The sequence below is a fragment of the Paroedura picta genome, chromosome 8 (assembly GCF_049243985.1).
Source record: "Paroedura picta isolate Pp20150507F chromosome 8, Ppicta_v3.0, whole genome shotgun sequence".
NCBI lineage: Eukaryota > Metazoa > Chordata > Lepidosauria > Squamata > Gekkonidae > Paroedura > Paroedura picta.
This window is the reverse complement of record NC_135376.1, coordinates 32,861,469-32,880,513: the sequence shown is the minus strand read 5'-3', so window position 1 is coordinate 32,880,513 and position 19,045 is coordinate 32,861,469. Positions and strand designations below refer to the sequence as shown.

At 40.5% G+C, this 19,045-nt stretch overlaps 1 protein-coding gene across 5 annotated transcripts in view; it reads right to left on the bottom strand.

Moving 5' to 3' along the window:
* Window positions 1-1,931: 1,931 nt before the first annotated feature.
* The window catches only part of SPSB4 (splA/ryanodine receptor domain and SOCS box containing 4), a 192,778-nt gene continuing 175,664 nt past the window's right edge, over window positions 1,932-19,045 (bottom strand). For all 5 annotated transcript variants that reach the window (XM_077348943.1, XM_077348944.1, XM_077348942.1 and 2 more), the window contains one exon: window positions 1,932-3,331. In XM_077348943.1, the coding sequence (XP_077205058.1) occupies window positions 3,204-3,331 (128 nt within the window). In that variant the 3' untranslated portion in view covers window positions 1,932-3,203. The remainder of the gene's footprint in view (window positions 3,332-19,045) is intronic.

The window sequence follows — 19,045 nt, the reverse complement described above, 5'->3', positions numbered from 1 at the left end:
AAAGCCATTATCTTTTGCATTAAAGCGAAAGAAGATACGCGAGTGGGTTTACATGTTTGAGAAAACAGTACAAACAGAATTTGTCAACCAGAATGAATGTATATTAACAAATCCAAGGAGAAGTGTACATAAAGAATTTTCCTAAATGTCACTGGTTCTATTTTTCTAAAATCACTGTCATGCCTTGTGACAGGAAAATTTATGGTTACTATCACACACTGGCATCTGAGTAACCTTGTCTTTCCTTTCTCCCCAAATTGTATCATTCATTTTAGTATAAAATATTAATACACCTTGCAGCATTCTTTCTTGATGCTCATGGGAATGGTGAGCTCAGCTACTCCAATAAAAGGTATATAGTTTGGTCCAACCACAAGATAATGATGCAAGTTTCATAGCTGAAGCTCATGCTTCAAACATGGAGCCTGGGGGGAGAGAAGTTTTAGTCTCACCATAAATCAACGAAAGCTAGTTATCATGGATACAAAACAAAATAAAAACAAATAAATACAACCAAAATACAGTATCTTCTTTTTAAAAAAACCATAGAAAATACCTCGGTGCATAAAAACAAAGCTCCCAATTCCAATATGCCAGAAAGGGAGTTTAGAGACCTAGCATAGAATAGACTTGGAGAGGGGCAAGAAACAAAGTAGTAACATGATTATACAGCCCTGTGTAGGTTACAAGACTTCTAACTCAATATCAATATTTGTTTGTTGAGGCCCAGGTACAAAATGTGTCTAAGAATGACAAGAGTATCCAAGTTCCCAAAAGTGAAGATATCATTCAAAGATGGGCATATTGGTTGAGAAACTTGTGATCACTACTCTTGAATAGATATTAAGATAAAAAGTAGCAAGAATGAACCAACAGATTTAAGTATTTTAAGAAGGCATTTCAGGTACAGACAGGACTGTAGCCTCTCATCCCTACAGTTTCCCAAACTCTTAAAACTGTCAGATATTGACTCACTTTGTTTGAGATGTGCTTGGAAAAACAATTTTTAAAGCCATCCAGCCTATGCACAGATTCATATTTTACATTAGGGATCAACTGAGCATCCTCCAAGCAATAGTTGGCTCATAACCTGAGCACTGTAAGTGAGGCAAATTTGAATTTTAAACCATGTCATTACTAGCATTGATACTCCCTCTTCTTAAGTGCAAACGCATTGTTTAAACATTTTGGGAAAGGTTCTTCTGGAACCAACATCATGTCTCAACAGGTTTCCTTCTTTCCCCCAAGAAAGCTCTTGTAGCAGAATTCTGTGGATGCTTTTCAGCAAGCTGAACAACCTCTCATCAAAAGTCTATAGACTGTGGATGCTGCTTCCTATGAAGAATTCAATGACTTGAAGTGCATGAAGCACCAGACACTTAACGAGACAGGGACTAAGTCTCTTTGAGATAAGAATCAGATAAATGGATTTGCGGCCCTCTGACACATTATGAAGTCCGGGTGACTTCTACCATTTTTCATGATTGTTTCCTTCAGAGAAGTCACATCTACTTTTACCAGCTCCCTCACCTCCCTACGCAGATATGGCATGGGGTCACAATGGGGAAAAAAGGATGTCTCAAAACTCCAAGGGTAGATGGTGACTAACACACAATTAGGACCCAACAAAAGTAAAAAATGAAACCAAATGCAAAGCTGGAAAAATGAGAAGAGCAGACAGAAGTGATCCAAAGACTAAACTGTTGTTATAATGGAAACAGAACTACTGACAAATCTGATGTAACTCTTTTAAAATAAGACATTTTTAATGCAGATAAATTCTGTTATGTTTTTTCCATGGAAACAAATCTTCATCAAACACATTGGAAAAGAAATGATCAATAATAGAAATTATTAGTTGTGTTTTGAAAATGAACTCAGTTGTGTTGCTACAATTCTGTGAAAATAACTTAGAAAGGAGACACCAGCAGCAATTTGGACAGTAGACTTTATTAGAAACATTTTCTTCATTCTTCGATAAATTCACATTAAAATATGCTGAAGGCAGCTCAGTCTAAACATTCGACATCCTGCCATTACAACAACTTCCAGTTAAAAACTAGACAACTGATCAGGCAGAAATCTTTGAACATGGTAGGAAACTCATAACAGAAAGCAGTGCCTTTTAAAAAATAAATTTATCCTTAAGAATGAATACATCTTAAGCAGTGAAAAAGAACAACAGAAGGCCATCCTTCTCTGGTGAGATAAAACAGATAAATGGGAGACTCTTAGGGGGGAAAAGCAAATGCTATTGTCATGTATATGTTAAAAAAGAAAATCCAGTATTTGGAATTCAAGGAATACAAATAACATTTGTTCAAAGTTAAAATGTTGACATGATATTTGGTCTTTGGGGGGTGGGTGATGAACTAAATTTGATAATACCCTAATAAATAAGATAACCTATAAATCAGTGATTTGAGCAAATCCCATCCCATTGAATAGGACAAAACTGAGCTAAAATTTAAGTATGCCAGCTCAGCTAGTTTATAGATTAGATTGAGTTGCTTCTGAAAAGAGGAAGCTCATGTCACAGCTGCTATAGAAAATAATTTAAAATATGGCAGGTGGTATACTATACCAACAGCGTGGTTTTCTGAAAGGCAGAGCAACTAAAAAAAGTAAAGGCCACAATTATAACAGTTCCAATGAAGCTTCAATGCTTCAAAAGTACAAGAGTTCCTCACTCCCTTATACAGTGCACATGAGAATCCGGTGTGTATTGGAGCATCTTTCTTCACAAGGAAGAACAAAAAAGCGCCTTTGTGCAAAGGAGGTTTGGATCACAGCTGATGTGTACAGAATTGCAGTTAAGTTGTATGCCAGGAGCATAAAGGGTTCCAACTTTTGAGAAACAGTGGTATTTATTTTACTAGCTGAGCAGCTGGTAACCTGTTTCTTTTGCATATAGCCTATACCTAGGCTTAGATCCTCATTTGGTGCTTACATGATATCACATATACCCCACAACTTTGGATCTGATCAGTGAAGACATGCTTGGAATTCTGTGTTTCAATTATTTCACTGGAAGAACTAGGCCAATTCAAAGAGTTTTCACATTCTTTAGTAGTCTCCACAATGTTCTGCCATGGATGATTTTAAAAAAAGGTAAACAAATTAAATAACACTCAAAAGATCCATCACAACGATTTATATTCAGATGTAAACAATTTCTACCATTTAGAGGTCTAGAATTCATCTTACTGATATTGTAAATAATTTTTCAGAGACTGAGGCAAAGGTAGAATTTCTATATCATGCAGGCGTTCTCTGCCCAGAGCAAAGCGGATTGATCTTCGGCACAGGTCCATTAAAGGCAGGGGTTCCGCTGAAAATGAAAAGAAGATAACCGTCAACATTTTGCTTTCTTTCTTCATCATGAATTAATATTCTGTACATTAGGTTCCCTGGAACTAAGAGGAAAAGATTTCAGTAAGACAAAAGGAGACTGAATTGGCCATAACCGGAACTCTAAGACATTACCAGAAAATCTGTCACTATTTCTTCCTCTACACAACACAAAGTAATATCGACTATACATATACTCAACATTTGTAGGTGTCAATGTACTTCTGATGTTTACTTCTAACTTCCAAAATTTTTTTTCTAAAATGCTGACAACAGCTACCAGCTCTTATGAGCTACCAGCTTTGCTGTAAAATTTCCATGCAGGACCTAAGGCCCTTTAAGTTAGTTTTATAACACAATATTCTTCACAGCTAAACTAGTAGATCCCTGACCTTTAAATGGCATACGTTCTTTCTTTTAAAAGATGATGAAAGAAATGGAAGAGTAATTGAACTTCTAAAGTAAGTCTTTCAGTGTAGTGTGGCTGTTCCCTCCCCCTCCCCCCAAAAAAACAACTTTGAAGTAAACAGAAACAGTCAATTTCTCCCTTTCTTCCTGGCAATAAACAAATCTTGGTCACTTCACTGGAAAGGCAGTTTTCATTAAATACCCTTACATACACATCCAAGAATCTTGCCTGCTGGAAGTATCTTAAGACATAAGATTAAAATGCATGCATATGTCAGTTCTCTCTCTCTCTCTCCCTCCCTCCCATGCTGCTTCAGTGCCTTTTCTCATAAGCATTAATTTTCTTACATTTAAGGCCCAGTGATTTACATTGACACAGTATTTGAATCTTCAAAAGACATTTCACCTTGATCTCTCAACATGTTTTTAAAATTTAGAAATATCTGTTAGTCAAAAAAAGGAAAATATATAGGGTCCCTTCAGAAACATTCCACTTTTCTCCCCCTGGGGAGGGGGCACTTTAAACAGTATGGCTCCTATCCAAAGCTCTGTGGAATTCTACACACATGCAACTGGGAAGATGATGTGAAAGAACAATTTGCGTAAATGTCAGAGAATGTTGGGCATAGCAAAAGCCCTTTTGTAATCACCGGAGGTGAGAAATCAGCACTGGAAGATCAGCAACTATGTCTCACTCATCATTGTTCTAAACACAGCACAGAAAACATGCTTAAATACAGAGAGCGGTCAGAATTCCTGTGGACCTTGGCATGTGCGGAAACCACTTCTTCAGGATTAGTAAACTTGTGTATGCATGAGCAATTGGGCAGGCAGGCAACTCAACTAGAGCTTTTTAACACTATATAAATGTGTGTGTGTGTGTGTGTGTTCCACAATTTAAAATCCTAAAAACAACAACAAAAAAAGTCAGTGAGTTCTTGTAGCAGCTGGTAATCATCAATGCTTGAATATATTTTTCTAAGCTAAAATATTTAAAATGTTTTCTTTTCCCCCTGCCTCAGTTTTTTGAAAAATCACAGCATTAGCCATAATTAGGACCAAAATGTTGACTAAAAGGTTGATGTTGTTGGCAGTGGCACACCTTTAAATATAACTGAGATGAAAGCACTACTTCAGCTGTGCAATGGGCCAATGCTGTTAATTGTCCCAGCTTAGCACACTTTTAATGCAGCAGATATAAAATACACCAAACTGTACATGTTCACAGAGGAACAGTTTCATATACAGGAGAGAAATATTATTCTGCTTAAACTGAATATGACCTCTGCATGGAACAAATTGGATCTTCAACACGTCACTAAATCGCTCCAATAGAATTATGCTTTCTTGGAAGGGGAGGATTATGTGCCTTTTCCAATGTTGTTATAGGCTGCATTGGGTGCCTTGTAGACTGAAAAATGATTATAAAATTAAATATAAATAAATTGAATACATAAAACAATGGGCACACAAAGAAGGAGCTGGTTCTCTACAAGGTGAAAGGGGGGAAAGTGTTTTTAAATATATATATTTTAAAAATATTGAATCTGGGTGGACAACCTTTCAGAATCACAGTGCTGAGTCTTCTCTACTACAGCATTCCAGGTGCTTTGTCTGCTCAATTTAGGAAATTAACCCTTGGTTTTATTTGATCCTGTGGCCTTCTGCATTCTAGATTTATCTAAACTCTTTGTCTTACCTCAAAATTGCTTCTCCCATGCCAAGTTGGCATGCAGTCTGACTGTGATCATTGATTCCTTGTGATCTCTGGTCCACAGTTAGACTACAGCACAATAATTCATCATTTCTAAGGACAGGCTGTGGGGAAGGTATTTTAGAACAGGGGTTCCCAAAGTCGCCAATAAGTCCCCGTCTGGGGACAGTGGAAGGATCCTGTGGTGTGGTGAGGAATTCTGGGGCAGTAGGGGCCCAGTGAGGAGCCTCTTGTGGCGTAGAGTGGTAAGGCAGCAGACATGCAGTCTTAAAGCTCTGCCCATGAGGCTGGCAATCCCAGCAGCCAGCTCAAGGTTGACTTCCATCCTTCCGAGGTTGGTAAAATGAGTACCCGGCTTGCTGGGGGGTAAACGTTAATGACTGGGGAAGGCACTGGCAAACTGCCCCATATTGAGTCTGCCATGAAAACGCTAGAGGGTGTCACCCCAAGGGTCAGACATGACTCAGTGCTTGCACAGGGGATACATTTACCTTTACCTTTAGGGGCCCAGTGAGGGCTTCAAGGGCAGTAGAGGGTCAGCAGTTTGACTATTCCTGCTGAGGCTGTATTTTCCTAGCAAGAGATATTCAAAGATGGCTTGCCACTGCCTGCCACTGGATAGTAGTGACCCAGGACTCCCTTGGTGGTCTACCAGGGTGGTGGTTTTGACCAAAGCCAACCCTGCTTAGCTTCCCGAAAAAAATAACAGCTTCAAAAGTTTGGCTGGATGGGATCATATTCCTGCTGAGCTCCTTCCCCCCTCAGACTCTGTCCTTTCCAGGCTCGCACCCAGATCGCTAGAATTACTAAACTGAGGTTTGGCAACCTTTCCCCAAAAATCTTTATCGTTGGGAGGCTGGCAAAGCCTTCTCCTGCTTCCTCCTGGCCATGGGATTTTTCATTGCTTGCTTCTTTCTCACAAACACACACACACTTTCTTTCCTATCTTTCTCCCCAATAAGGATGCAAAGAGGCTTCTACAAATGACTTCCACAAAGAAATAAATATTTTTTCCAGACTAAAATATGGCCGCTGTACAAAAAAATACGTGGAGGCAATTTAGTGTGTTTTTAATTTGCAGTAGACCTAATACCCAGAAAGAGATTATGCTTGTATGGGGGGGGGGGGCATGGGATATGGCCTGGGAGCCAAGGAGGCAGCAGTCCAAAAAGTTTGGGAACCACTGTTTTAGAAGAATGCCCTGGAAAACAGTGCTATGAACCCACACAAAATAATGCATACAACACTAATCACTTCAACTTCATTACGGAGAAGAAATCATTAATTTGATTTCCACCTTTCCTTTTTGATCCAAAAGATTTCCCAAGTCACTTTATATGAAACAATAAAATGCAATTAACTTCAGTAACCAAGCAGATTACAAAGTAGGGCTTTTGAGGGGAAGATAATGTTGCGCCAATGCATTTCTACTGTAACAAATTCAGAGTTAATTTTTCAATTGACTGAAAGATGGAAATGCTAGCGGAAAGACACTAGAACACATTTCATCAACATTATCTTCTGTGTTCGTGATATGATAATGCTCAGGATGCAGTCTTAGTGACACTTGGGCCCTGGGCAAATGTCAAGGGTGTAGTCAGGCTTGTCTGTTGCAGCAAAAATAAACAGGAGACTTTAGATACTCCAAAAACTCACACATTTTTATTCTACCAAAACCTTATGTAAAGCCTTAATTTTAATTTCTCCCAAGGTAAACATTAGGGTTTACTAGCTAGGATAATTCTTTGTTGGGTTAGAACTAGCTCTAAGAAACTGAGCAAGCCATCATATTCACAAAAAAGTAATGCAAGTGAGTACAGTCATAAATAGAAAGCATTTTCTAGCCCCTGGCTAGAAATCTTATTGTATTACCTGTGAGGTAGCCCAGAAAGGCAGAAACTAGACAGCTTCATGATTTGGTAGACATTTGAACTCCATTGTGTGCAGAAACTCACCAGGAATAGGGGGGGTTGGAAGAAAAGTGCCACTATTGGCTCAACCTTATATTTACAGCTTTGCTCTGGTTAGTCAAGAAGCTTTTCTGGAAAATGTTTTAGAGACCAACATCATACAGCAAGAAACACATGACAAAGCTGTCTTTATAAGAGAAATGTGTCACAGAATGCCAAATGCCATTAATGTGTATAGGGGAGAGTCCTTTCCCATCATTCATTTGGCAGCTGGCATTGCTTCAGTTACTCTCTGAACAAACTGTGAGGTTCAGGTTCCAGTTCCAGTTGCTACCTGATAATCTTAGAATCACAGAATCATAGAAACAGAGTTGGAAAGGGCCACACAGGCCATCTAGTCCAATCCCCTGCTCAATGCAGGTTCAGATCAAAGCATCCTAAAGCATCCAAGAAAATTGTGTCTCCAACCTTTGTTTGAAGACTGCCAGTGAGGGGGAGCTCACCACCTCCTTAGGCAGCCTATTCCACTGCTGAGCTACTCTGACTGTGAATTTCCCCCCCCCCCCTGATATCTAGCCTATATCGTTGTACTTGTAGTTTAAACCCATTACTGCACGTCCTTTCCTCTGCAGCCAACGGAAACAGCATCCTGCCCTCCTCTTAGTTCATATTACCCATGCTCATTCCCTCTTAAATTCCCATTTCACCTAAATTATGATAGCTAATCTGAGAAATGCTTCCAGTCAGGAGATCTGAGGGGACTAGATTTTGTGAGGCTGTAGTATAAACAAACAAGAGAGGAAGGAGAAGCTGGTGCTAGGCTCATGAACTTTGAGGTTTCTGCAGGATGCTTCAGTGAGCAGGTTGTTTTGGTTTGCTCAAAAGGAATCCAACTCCCCTTCTCCAGCTGTCTCATTTTTTATTTCTCTTAGTTACCTTGCCTGTTCTCTAGGTAACCCTTCCATCTTCTTCCCTTAGAAGCAGTGGTATAGGGGAAAGAAGGCATGAAGGCAGCTAGTGCATTGGGGAGTCAGTGTCTCTTGCCTGGTCCTCCCCTGTTGGACTGTTGGCATGCAAGGACTCCTGGGACTTGTAGGGCACTTGTTCTTCTCTCCCTCTAGCAAGTAGAGGTCTCTGGCAGGACTTTTTCCTACCTACTACCTGGTCTTTCAACTGGAGATGCTAGGGACTGAACCTGGGTTATTATTATTATTTATTAGATTTGTATGACTGCCGCTCTCGGAGAACTATCTCATGGCGGTTTACAGTGTTTCAGGCACAAATACATCAGAATCGTTAAAATTCCCCATTAAACCCCCCATAGGACAATAACTCACAGTGATTGGAATATAATAATTAACAACTGTTCCCACACAAGGTCACTGGATGAGCAAAAAGGCAGGCAGATGGATAATTGGGCATAGGATGGATAGATCTGGGGAATCTGGGCCAGTCTAATACTGGCCTCTGTCCCTAGGGAAGAGGGTGCCTGATCTTAGCTTCTGTATGCCCAAGCAGATGAACTACCTCTGAGCCACAGCCCATCCTGGGTGGTTACCTTAGAATACTAGTCACAAGACGACTTGATAAAAACATCACACGGCAAAGAAGAGTGTTAGACAATGTGTCTAAAGGAGCACTAATAAAAGTGCTCACACTGAAGCCAGATCTTGATTTCTCTCTGGATGATAAACTTGATAAACTGATCTAGCCTCCACCTTTACATGGAGGCTGTTTTTATATATCACTTGCAAAGTCAGAGAAAGAAAACTGCCAATGGTACAGGATTCCTTAAAAAAAATAACAGTATAATAGAATAGACCATGACAGCCTGCTTAAAACCCAAAAAGATTTTTTAAAATGTATCAATGAATCACTAAAAAATATTCTGAGTGAAAAAATAAGAGAGTTCTTACAGTCTATCCAAGGACAGGATTTGTAACCACAACAGATTTAAGAAAACAATCCTTCCATGACATTCTTTTCCATTTTTTAATACTACCTATCTTGTGACAGAATGTTTACTAAGATTTATTAGAGATGTGGGAATGATGGTAGGAAAATGTCTTCAAGGAGAAGTTGTTTGAATGGTGACTGTTTTACTAATCTGAACTTAAACTCAAAAGCGTTGCATTTAGAACTATGGGACACTCAAGGGCAGTTTGGCCACTATAAAAGTAAAATGATTTCAGTGCTTTTGAATGTCACACAAGTAACTACTTATATTTTGCATGTGGTAGCAATATGCCATAATGAACACCCTTGTGACATAGGTGTCTACTATACAAAATAGGCATTTGTGGCACCAAAAACATACCACTTTGTCATTATGTACTGAAGGGGGAGGGGGTATAATTCTATACATTGGAAATGTTTTAAGCTTGCTAGTTCCATTCAACTGTAATCCGTTTTTCTGATCATGGTATTTGGCCATATCCAATTAATTGCTGGTCATGACCAGAACTCCACATACAACCATCTTCCATTTGCACTGCCCTACCGCCAAACCCTATGCTCAGACACGCTGAGAAAGCCACCTTCTCCACAATTTTCTCCCCTCCTTCCCCTCTCACATTAATTATAGTTCAGTTTATAATGTTTTTATAAATACAGTGGTTTCTTTTCTCTTCATGTTTCTAATACAGACTTGGAAGGAGCAACCTCACCGGGGAATTGTTAATGTCAGTTTAATAATCAGACAAGTCCAAAGCACTCAAAGCCAGACAAAACAGCTAGTGTAATGTAATGTTTACCACTCTGCTGAAGCAACTGAAATAATATGCTCCACGGTTACAGGGACATTCACATGACATATTAAAATGAGATTTCTACAAAGTGCGGTGCAATTAAGTATTTTATTCTGCAGGTCTAATAATATTTTTTAAAACTCTTGAATGAGAATATTTTCTTGAGCCAGAAGCAAACTTTTAAAATTGTAGCGTTCAGTAACATGATAGGATTAAAGGTAACGTTGACAGAATTTTTATTTGGTTTTTACTGTGATAAGATCACACCTATGAGCTAACAGGTTCTATAGACTGTAAATCTTGTTGGTTAATGGAGATTTTAGTTAAAAGGAAAAGCTAGGTCATATGCTGTTAATGTGAATGACTTTTCATCTAAAACTCCAATCTGACAGTCCATTTCTACTTCTATCTGTAGCATGGACAGAATAGTAGCATTTCAAAAGCTGCCAAGACTAAGTTTGCCTATACAAGAACTTAATCTATTTTTTACTGAGAACACTACTATGCCATCTTTCTATCCAAATAGCATTCTTAAGTAGGGAACATTAAAACATTAAATTTAAATATTTCAATATTTAATCCCGGGATCAGACAGACTGCCCTTCAGTAGCTGATCTCCTTTCTCCAGAATCGTGGACAGAGGGTAGCACTAGGACCATTGATGCACTGGGAACTTCACTGCCCCAGCTTTCATGCAGGAGTACAAATTGGGGGTGGATGAGGTGCACCGGGCCAAATGCTTCTCCGTGTGGGTGCAGGAAGAGGTGGGGCAACCTGCCATGACTAAAACTCCAGCCTGTAGCCTGGCATGAAAGCTCCAGTGCATAAATGGTCTAGGATAGAGCTCATCAAGCCATCACCAACTATCTTGCGGAGTCCCTCAAGGGGCAGTTCTCTCTCCAATCCTATTCAATATCTATGTGCCCTCTTGCTCAACTGGTGTGGAGGTCTGGTCTGGGTTGCCACCAATATGCTGGTGACACCTAGCTCTTTCTCCTGATGGATGGCTGCCCTGACTCTCCCCCAGAATCCTTAGCCAGCTGCCTGGAAGCAGTGACGTGGCTCAAGCAGAGTTGTCTGAAGCTCAACCCTTCAAAGCCTTTCCTGTGGCTGGGTAGGAAAGGTCCAAATTAGGAAGCATGCCAACCCAACCTGGATGGAGTGCAGCTATCAGTGGCCCACTCCACCAGGAACATGGAGGTGATTCTTGATGCCTCCCTCTCAATGGAGGCTTAGATCATGCTGGCATTGTACCACTTTTGCCAAGCCAAACTACTTGGCCCTGGAATACCTAGCCACAGTAATCTATGAGACAGTCACCTAAAGACTGGACTTCTTCAACTCGCTCTATGCTGGCCTACTCTTATCCTTGATCTGGAAACTACAACTGGTCCTGAATGCAGCTGCCAGGGTCCTTACAGCAGCACCTCGGAGGTCCCACATCCGGCCCATCTTCCAGCAGCTGCGCTGGCTTCCAGTTGAATTCTGGATCAGGCTTAAGTTTTGGTTATCACCTCTAAGGCCACACACAGTCTGGCCCCAGTATACCTGAGGGATTGCCTCTTTGCCTATACCCCTCAAAGAGCTTTGTGCTCCACCACATCCAGCCTCCTGGTGGTCCCTGGCCCCAAGAAAGCCTGCTTGACCACAACCAGGGCCAGAGCTTTCTCCATCCTGCCCCCCATCTGGTAGAATGAGCTCCCAGAGGAGATAAGGGTCCTGACGGAACTCGAAGAGTTCCACGAGGCCTACAAAAGGGAACTGCTCTGCCAGGCATTTGGTTGAGGTCGACATGAAACAACCCATAGGCACCCCAAGCTTCCCTCCTATGAAAATCACAGCCGATCCACCCACCCCACTGTCCTTCAGTATGAGTTGATTCAATGTTCTCCCCAGAGTTCTATCATTTCATAATGTTGCTTATTGTTATCATATTGTCGTTTATCATTATCATTATATTATTATTAAAATAAACTGTTACCTGTATTGTTCCTGTTCCATGTGAACCACCCTGAGCCTTCAGGAAGGGTGGTATATAAAATAAATAAATGAATAAGCAGTATTTAAAATAAAGTATCTAAAATAATTAAATATTTCACTAAAACATTTCTTGGTGCAAACTTTTATCTGCCCCAAGGTAGACAGCTAGTCCCAGCTTTCCTCAAATTCACTGAAACAGCTGGAGCTCCAAAAAAGCCTCTCACCTGTGAGATCCTGCCTGTGACAGGTGGTTTCAAATTTTACCCTCCAGAAGCTTCAGCCAATCACTTTCAAACAATGGACTGGAATGTTGAAAGGGGAGAAGGTTGGCAGTTTAAATGCCGGCCTACTGAAAGAGAGGGAGGTGGCGGGATTTTTGTGAGGGAAGGGTTAGAAGATACTGCTGGGTAATGAGAGAAAAAGAAAGAAGAACAACAACATAGAAGCCAGGTCTATTGCCGAAATAAACCTGATCCTTAATTAATTTTCATCATACCTACGGTGTGCATCCTTCAAGCCAATAATCCTCTTGTAATAGGCCAAGAGACATTTCCCTAAATGGGGTGTGAAATTATTCCTTCATTTTGAAATATGGAGGCAAGAACACATTCAGAAACTAGTGCTTCCATCACAGGAGGATGCTTGGCTATAAACCTCCCAATATTTTACAGTTGGCCATGCTCACCCTATGGTAGGAATTCTGTGCTGATACTCACTACCCATTTTCAAAATGCCATGTGTCTGCAGATTTAACAAGACTAGAACATGAGCAAGAAATGGCTATCATATTTTCTGACTTCTCACTATAAACCAAGTCACAACAACTAATATAAAAAACACACACCCTGGCAAATCAAAGGCTACAAGCAAAAACATATGCATAAATTGATATAGCTGTAGCTGACAAATGGCAACTAGATCATTGGATCTGATCTGTACTTTTGCATTAAAGTCATATTTGTGTAGATATTCAGGAGGCAATATCCTTATTATCCAGATATCTTCACCAAAGAGCCAAGCTGTTACCCACACAGTGTAACAGGAGCTCCTGCTGCTCAGACATATACTTTGCCAGGCACACACTCTCCCCTCCAATCTCTGCCAATATGAGCGTCTGGACACTATTGTAATGTCTTCTTCAAAAGACTAATGGGCAACAGATGGCAAGATTCTGTTATCAGCTGAGGCTGCTAAAATGGCCACTTTAGTGTCTCCAGAAGTTATTTGCCAGAGCTAATGAAATTTAAACAGTATCACAACCTTCATTTTGCAGTGGAAAGATTTAAAATTTAATTTAAGTTACTATTTTTTTTAAAAAGAAAGTAACAGCTATCATCCAAGAAGAAATCTGATGAAACCAGCTGTTAAGAGGACCACAACAGAATCATTAAAGAATCAGTATATTCCAATACACACATAGAGCAAAAATTACAGGCTTTTAGCTGAATCATTTATCTTTCCCTTTTACAACCCATCTTTCTCCCCAGTGATTCCACAAAGCAACTTATGCCCTCCTTCTCCATTTTATCCTTATAACAACCATGTAAAACACAGTCTGAGAATGTGTGAACTGCCCACCATCACCTGGCAAGTTTCTACAGTGCAGAAGATAACCTGAGTCTCTCAGATCCTAGCCTGACACCCAAATTACTTCAGCACACTAGCTCTAGAAGAAGAAGAGAGTTGGTTTTTATATGCTGCTTTTCTCTACCTGAAGGAGTCTCAAAGAAGCTTACAATCATCTTCCCTTTCCTCTCCCCACAACAGACACCCTGTGAGGTAGGTGAAGCTGAGAGAGCCCTGATATTACTGCTTGGTCATAACAGCTCTTTCAGTGCTGTGATAAGCCCAAGGTTACCAAGCTGGCTGCATGTGGAGGAGGAACAGGGAATCAAACCCAATCTGCCAAATTAGAATTCAGCACTCCTAACCACTACAACAAGCTGGCTTTTTAAAGGGAGCTCTCTCTCCCTCTCGCTAATAGAAGTACATGCAGGAGCTTCTGGATCAGAGGTCCTGTTTTAGCCCAGGCAATACTTTTCTTATAAAATTAAATTATTAAGTAAAACCACAAAATGGGCAAATGCGAATAAGATGCAATTCAGTAAGGAGAACTATAGAGTTCTATATCTAAGTCGTCATAAAAATGAGAAACATGCATACTGGATGGGAGATACACTTCTGGGTAGCTGTGTATGTGAATGTGATCTTGGGGTACTTATGGATTGTAAGCTAAATATAAGCAAACAGTGTTATACAGCCGTAACGAAGGCAAATACAGTCTTGGGTTGTATCAACAGAGACATCACATTAAAATTACAAGATATCATAGTCTCACTGTATACCACATTGGTGAGACCCCACCTGGAGTACTGTGTGCAGTTTTGGAGGCCTCAATTCAAAAAGGATATGGACAAAATTGAGAGGGTTCAGAGAAGAGCGATGATAATGATCTGGGGCCGGGGACCACGATCTATGAGGAAAGGCTGAGGGATTTGGGAATGTTCTGCCTGGAGAAGAGGAAGCTGAGAGGGGACATGATTGCTGCGTTTAAGTATCTGAAAAGTAATCACTCAGAGGTGGGCAGGGAAAGGTTCCTGTTGGTAGCAGAAGATAGGATCCACAGTAATGGGTTTAAACTACATGGCTAGATATCATGAAAAGAAATTTCACAGAGTAGCTCAGCAGTGGCACTGACTTCCTAAAGAGGTAGTGAGTCCCCCCTCACTGGACATATACTTGTCCTGGATGCTTTAGGCTGATCCTGCATTGAGGAGGGGGTTGAACTAGATGGACTGTATGGCCTTCTCCAACTCTATGATTCTATGATATAGCTTCCTGAAAGACATATGGTGAGATCAGTTTCTTGATAAATAAATTCATAAATGGTTTTAAAAACGAGTATCTCAATTACTCTGCACCAAAAAACATATATATATATGTTCAGAAAGGCTACCATCTTTCTGTCATTCTACAAACTATATAAAATGGAGCTGTTCAGGACAGCTTTCCTATAAAGGTAAGAGGAGTATATTATATCAGAACAGTTCAGGGACACAAGACCACTAAAAATAACATACTGGGGTATATGTAACTATCTTCTAAGTAGCTTTCCTCCAAGTTAAGTAACAACATTTAGCTGAAGTGACTCTTCCTGCAATAAAAGATACACTTTTATAGAGACTGGAGGAAGACTTCACACTTGGGGTAAAAAAACAGGTGGGGGATAATTACATAATTTACATTAATAAATGAATGAATGTATAAACATTGCTCAGTGGAGTGGTAGGATCCACCCCAGACTATGCTTGCTACATGTATTACCCAGTTACCGCTACATTGTTTTCTGGCGAGCCAGGTTTGATTCCGTGTTCCCCTACATGCAACCAGCTGGGTGACCTTGGGCTAGTCACAGTCCTTTAGAGTTGTTCTCACAGCACTGATAAAGCTGTTCTGACCGAGCAGTAATATCAAGGTTCTTTCAGCTTCACCCACCTCGCAGGGTGTCTGTTGTGGAGACAGGAAAGGGAAGGTGATTGTAAGCTGCTTTGAGACTCTTTCTGGTAGAGAAAAGCAGCATATAAGAACCAAGTCTTCTTCTTCTATGATGTGATATCACTTTTCTGCATTGTATTTGCATCCAGTATCATGTCTACTATGATATGTTTTTCAGATTTATATATTCAGGGTCATTGTTTATGTCTTTGCATATTGCTTATATCCTCTAAGCCTCAGTGAGAAAGGCACACTATAATTATAGTAAATAAATATTATGCCCAAAATAAATTCCAGATTTGCCTCCATCAGCAATCTTTCATTGTTTCTCTTTGCTCAAAGTTTAGTTTCATACATGTATGTCAACAGATGGTAACTGTTCTTCACAGCGACAGAAATATTCATTTCTGCTGTTGATCAATAATATCCCACCGATCGTTTTGGAAATCTCCTTCGCCCTCCCCTCTCCTGTCTCTTCCATTCCCCTTCTGCCCCTAGCAGATTAACCACCCTTCTCTTTCCTGATGAGTCATTTTTCTCTCTGTGGGAAGGAGGTCTGCAGACTGATTGGCTCGGTGCCTGCTCAGTGCAGCAGAGAAGACAGAGATTCTCTATTGCCCTCAGACAGTTCTGCATCCTTGAAATCAAAATGGTGCCAGCAGACTAAACAATGTTTGAAGAACAGCACCCCATTCAACTCATTAACTGTTGAGAAGGAGAAAAAAACTTAGGCAGAGGAGGTTTAGGAATAACAGCTCCTACAGTTTAGATAAAGGAGAATTCAGTAGAGCTAAATCTCTAGGATCTAGTTGTCACTGAGATGTTAAGATTCTCTCTCTCTCTCTCTCTCTCTCTCTCTCTGTGTGTGTGTGTATTGACCTCTCCACAACTGGCATTGTTTCCATCAATCCCTAATGTCATCAACCCCATGTATTTGCTTCTTGGACTCACTCAGGTGCAGTATTTCCCTATTTAGTTAACCTTTCCCACTGGAGAATTTAGTAGGTGTATGTTTTGCCTTGTGTGTGAGTTTTGAATGTATCCCAATATTTTCCCAAAATAAATCTCCTTGAATGTATGCTTAATTGTCATCTTTATTTGAAAAGGGCTTCTTGCAGGGAAAGGACCCCTAAAAACTGGTAGAAAAGTTTTCTTTGTTACCCAGCCTCTTACTATGTTCATAATTTCCCATAATTCCCTTGGAGGGATCCAATTGGAGTAACAGGCAAGGTAGCAGCTCCCGGCCTGGTCAAGCAGGGTACTTGTCTTTGTTGAATATAATTCTTGATAAATCAAAATGTAAATGATGGTTCAGTTAATTCATATTTTATTTATGCTTAGAAAATTTGTATGCCATCTCTTTATACCTGGTTTACAACAACAAACAATTTAAAATATTAATAAAAAATATCAATAAAATATTTTAACATGGAAGATAGCTAGCATATGAGGTTCTGGCATTTTCACACATATTCCTTCCCACATCAATTTCTTCCACTAATATTTTCATCTTTTAACTATGTTTGCGCTATAGATTTTCATCAAATAAATAAAGCAGGAAAATTTAGAACATGATTCTTACATAAGGTGCCCATTCATCCCGCATCTTGTGGGACAATAACGCTTTTTGAAGAAATGTCCTGCGTCCCGGGGCTTTAAAAAAAAGTCCAGCCTGGCCGCAGGCAGCCTTACAAGCCACCCCCCTGCCGCCTGCGCAACCAGTGGAGGTCAGGTGAGGATGCTGCAGCCCCCCTCAGCACCAATGGGAGGGGAGGGGGAACAGAGGGGAAATGGTGGGGAGAGGAAATAGTTCACTGCTGCCCCCCCCCCACAGCTGCCACACAGGAGCCATCCCTGCCGCCCTCTCAGCCATGCAAGAGCTGCCATTGTTGCCGCCCCCCGCCTACGCTGCGCAGGAGCCACTGCCCACCCCTGGTGTCCTGCTTTAAGCACCCTAACAATCCAGTCACCTTATACTTACATCCCTTTTTAAAAAGGATATAAAAATGAAATGTGAAGTTTCCCAGTGATAAGGCAGTCAGCTAAATACACTTATTAATAAATCACCTTCAAAATAACATTAATTGGGACATTAAAGGTAAACAAACCACTGGTTTTCAAGAATAAATTGAAATCTGCAATTAAACTCACATTTGCGACGCTCTACAGTTTATTCACTGCTGCATAGGAAAACTATAACATTTATATGTTCCAGGCCAAGAAGTATGCATTATTCATTAAGCTCTTCCTCTATCCTGAAAAAAGGTCAAGGTCTTCATACAATTTATTGATGTATGTTTCAGTTTAGTTTATTGATCAGCCATAGGCCATTTCAATCAGGTATAAAATATACATCAATATTGATGCATGTTCTACATACAAAAGCAGAACCATCATCAATTATGAATATCTGCCCTTCACATGTTTGATAACATCAATTAAATCTTGGTTTCCTCACCCTTCTGCTCTATTTTGGATACTTTAAATGGCTAATCCACCGCTGTCAGCACAGAAAAGGTGAAATACATATCGCGAGGGGCTGTGAATTAGGTCACATTATTACTATGAAAAGAATGTAAAAATAGGGAACAAGCTGATGTGTAATGTGATATAAGCACTGTTGAATCAAAGTGCTTTAAGTTCTGCATTTATATGAACATGAAGTTCTCCCCCAATAATGCCATATTTAGAAATACAGAGTCGAAAAGGGCCATACAGGCCATCTAGTCCAACCCTGTATGCTAAATGCAAGATCAGCCTAAAGCATCCAGGATAAATGTCCAGCCGCTGCTTGAAGACTACCAGTGAGGGGGAGCTCATCACCTCTTTAGGCAGTCGATTCCATGGCTGAACTACTCTGTGATTCCCCCCCCCCCCCCGATATCTAGCTAATATTGGTCTCCACGTAGTTTAAACCCATTACAGCAGGTTCTATCATTAGCTGCCATCAGGAACCTTTCCCTGCCCTCCTTTCAGTAACAACCTTGCAAATACTTAAAGACAGCAATCATGTTTGCTCTCAGCCTCCTCTTCTACAGGCTGAACATTCCCAAGTCCCTCAGCCATTCCTCATAGGGCTTGGTCCCCAGGTCCCAGATCATTCTCATCGCTCTCCTCTGAACCCTCTCAATTTTGTCCACATCCTTTTTGAAGTGAGTTCTCCAGAACTGCACACAGTACTCTAGGTGGGGTCTTACCAATGCGGTATAGTGGGACGATGACATCTTGCGATTTTTTTTTTTGCAAGATGAAAAGCAAAACATCTTGTGATTTTGATGTGTCGCCTCTGTTAATACAGCCCAAGACTGTATTTGCCTTCATTACCACTGCATCACACCATCTGCTCATATTTAGCTTACAGTCCACAAGTACCCCAAGATCACATTCATATACTCTGCTACCCAGAAATGTATCTCCCATCCAGTATGCATGCTTCTCAT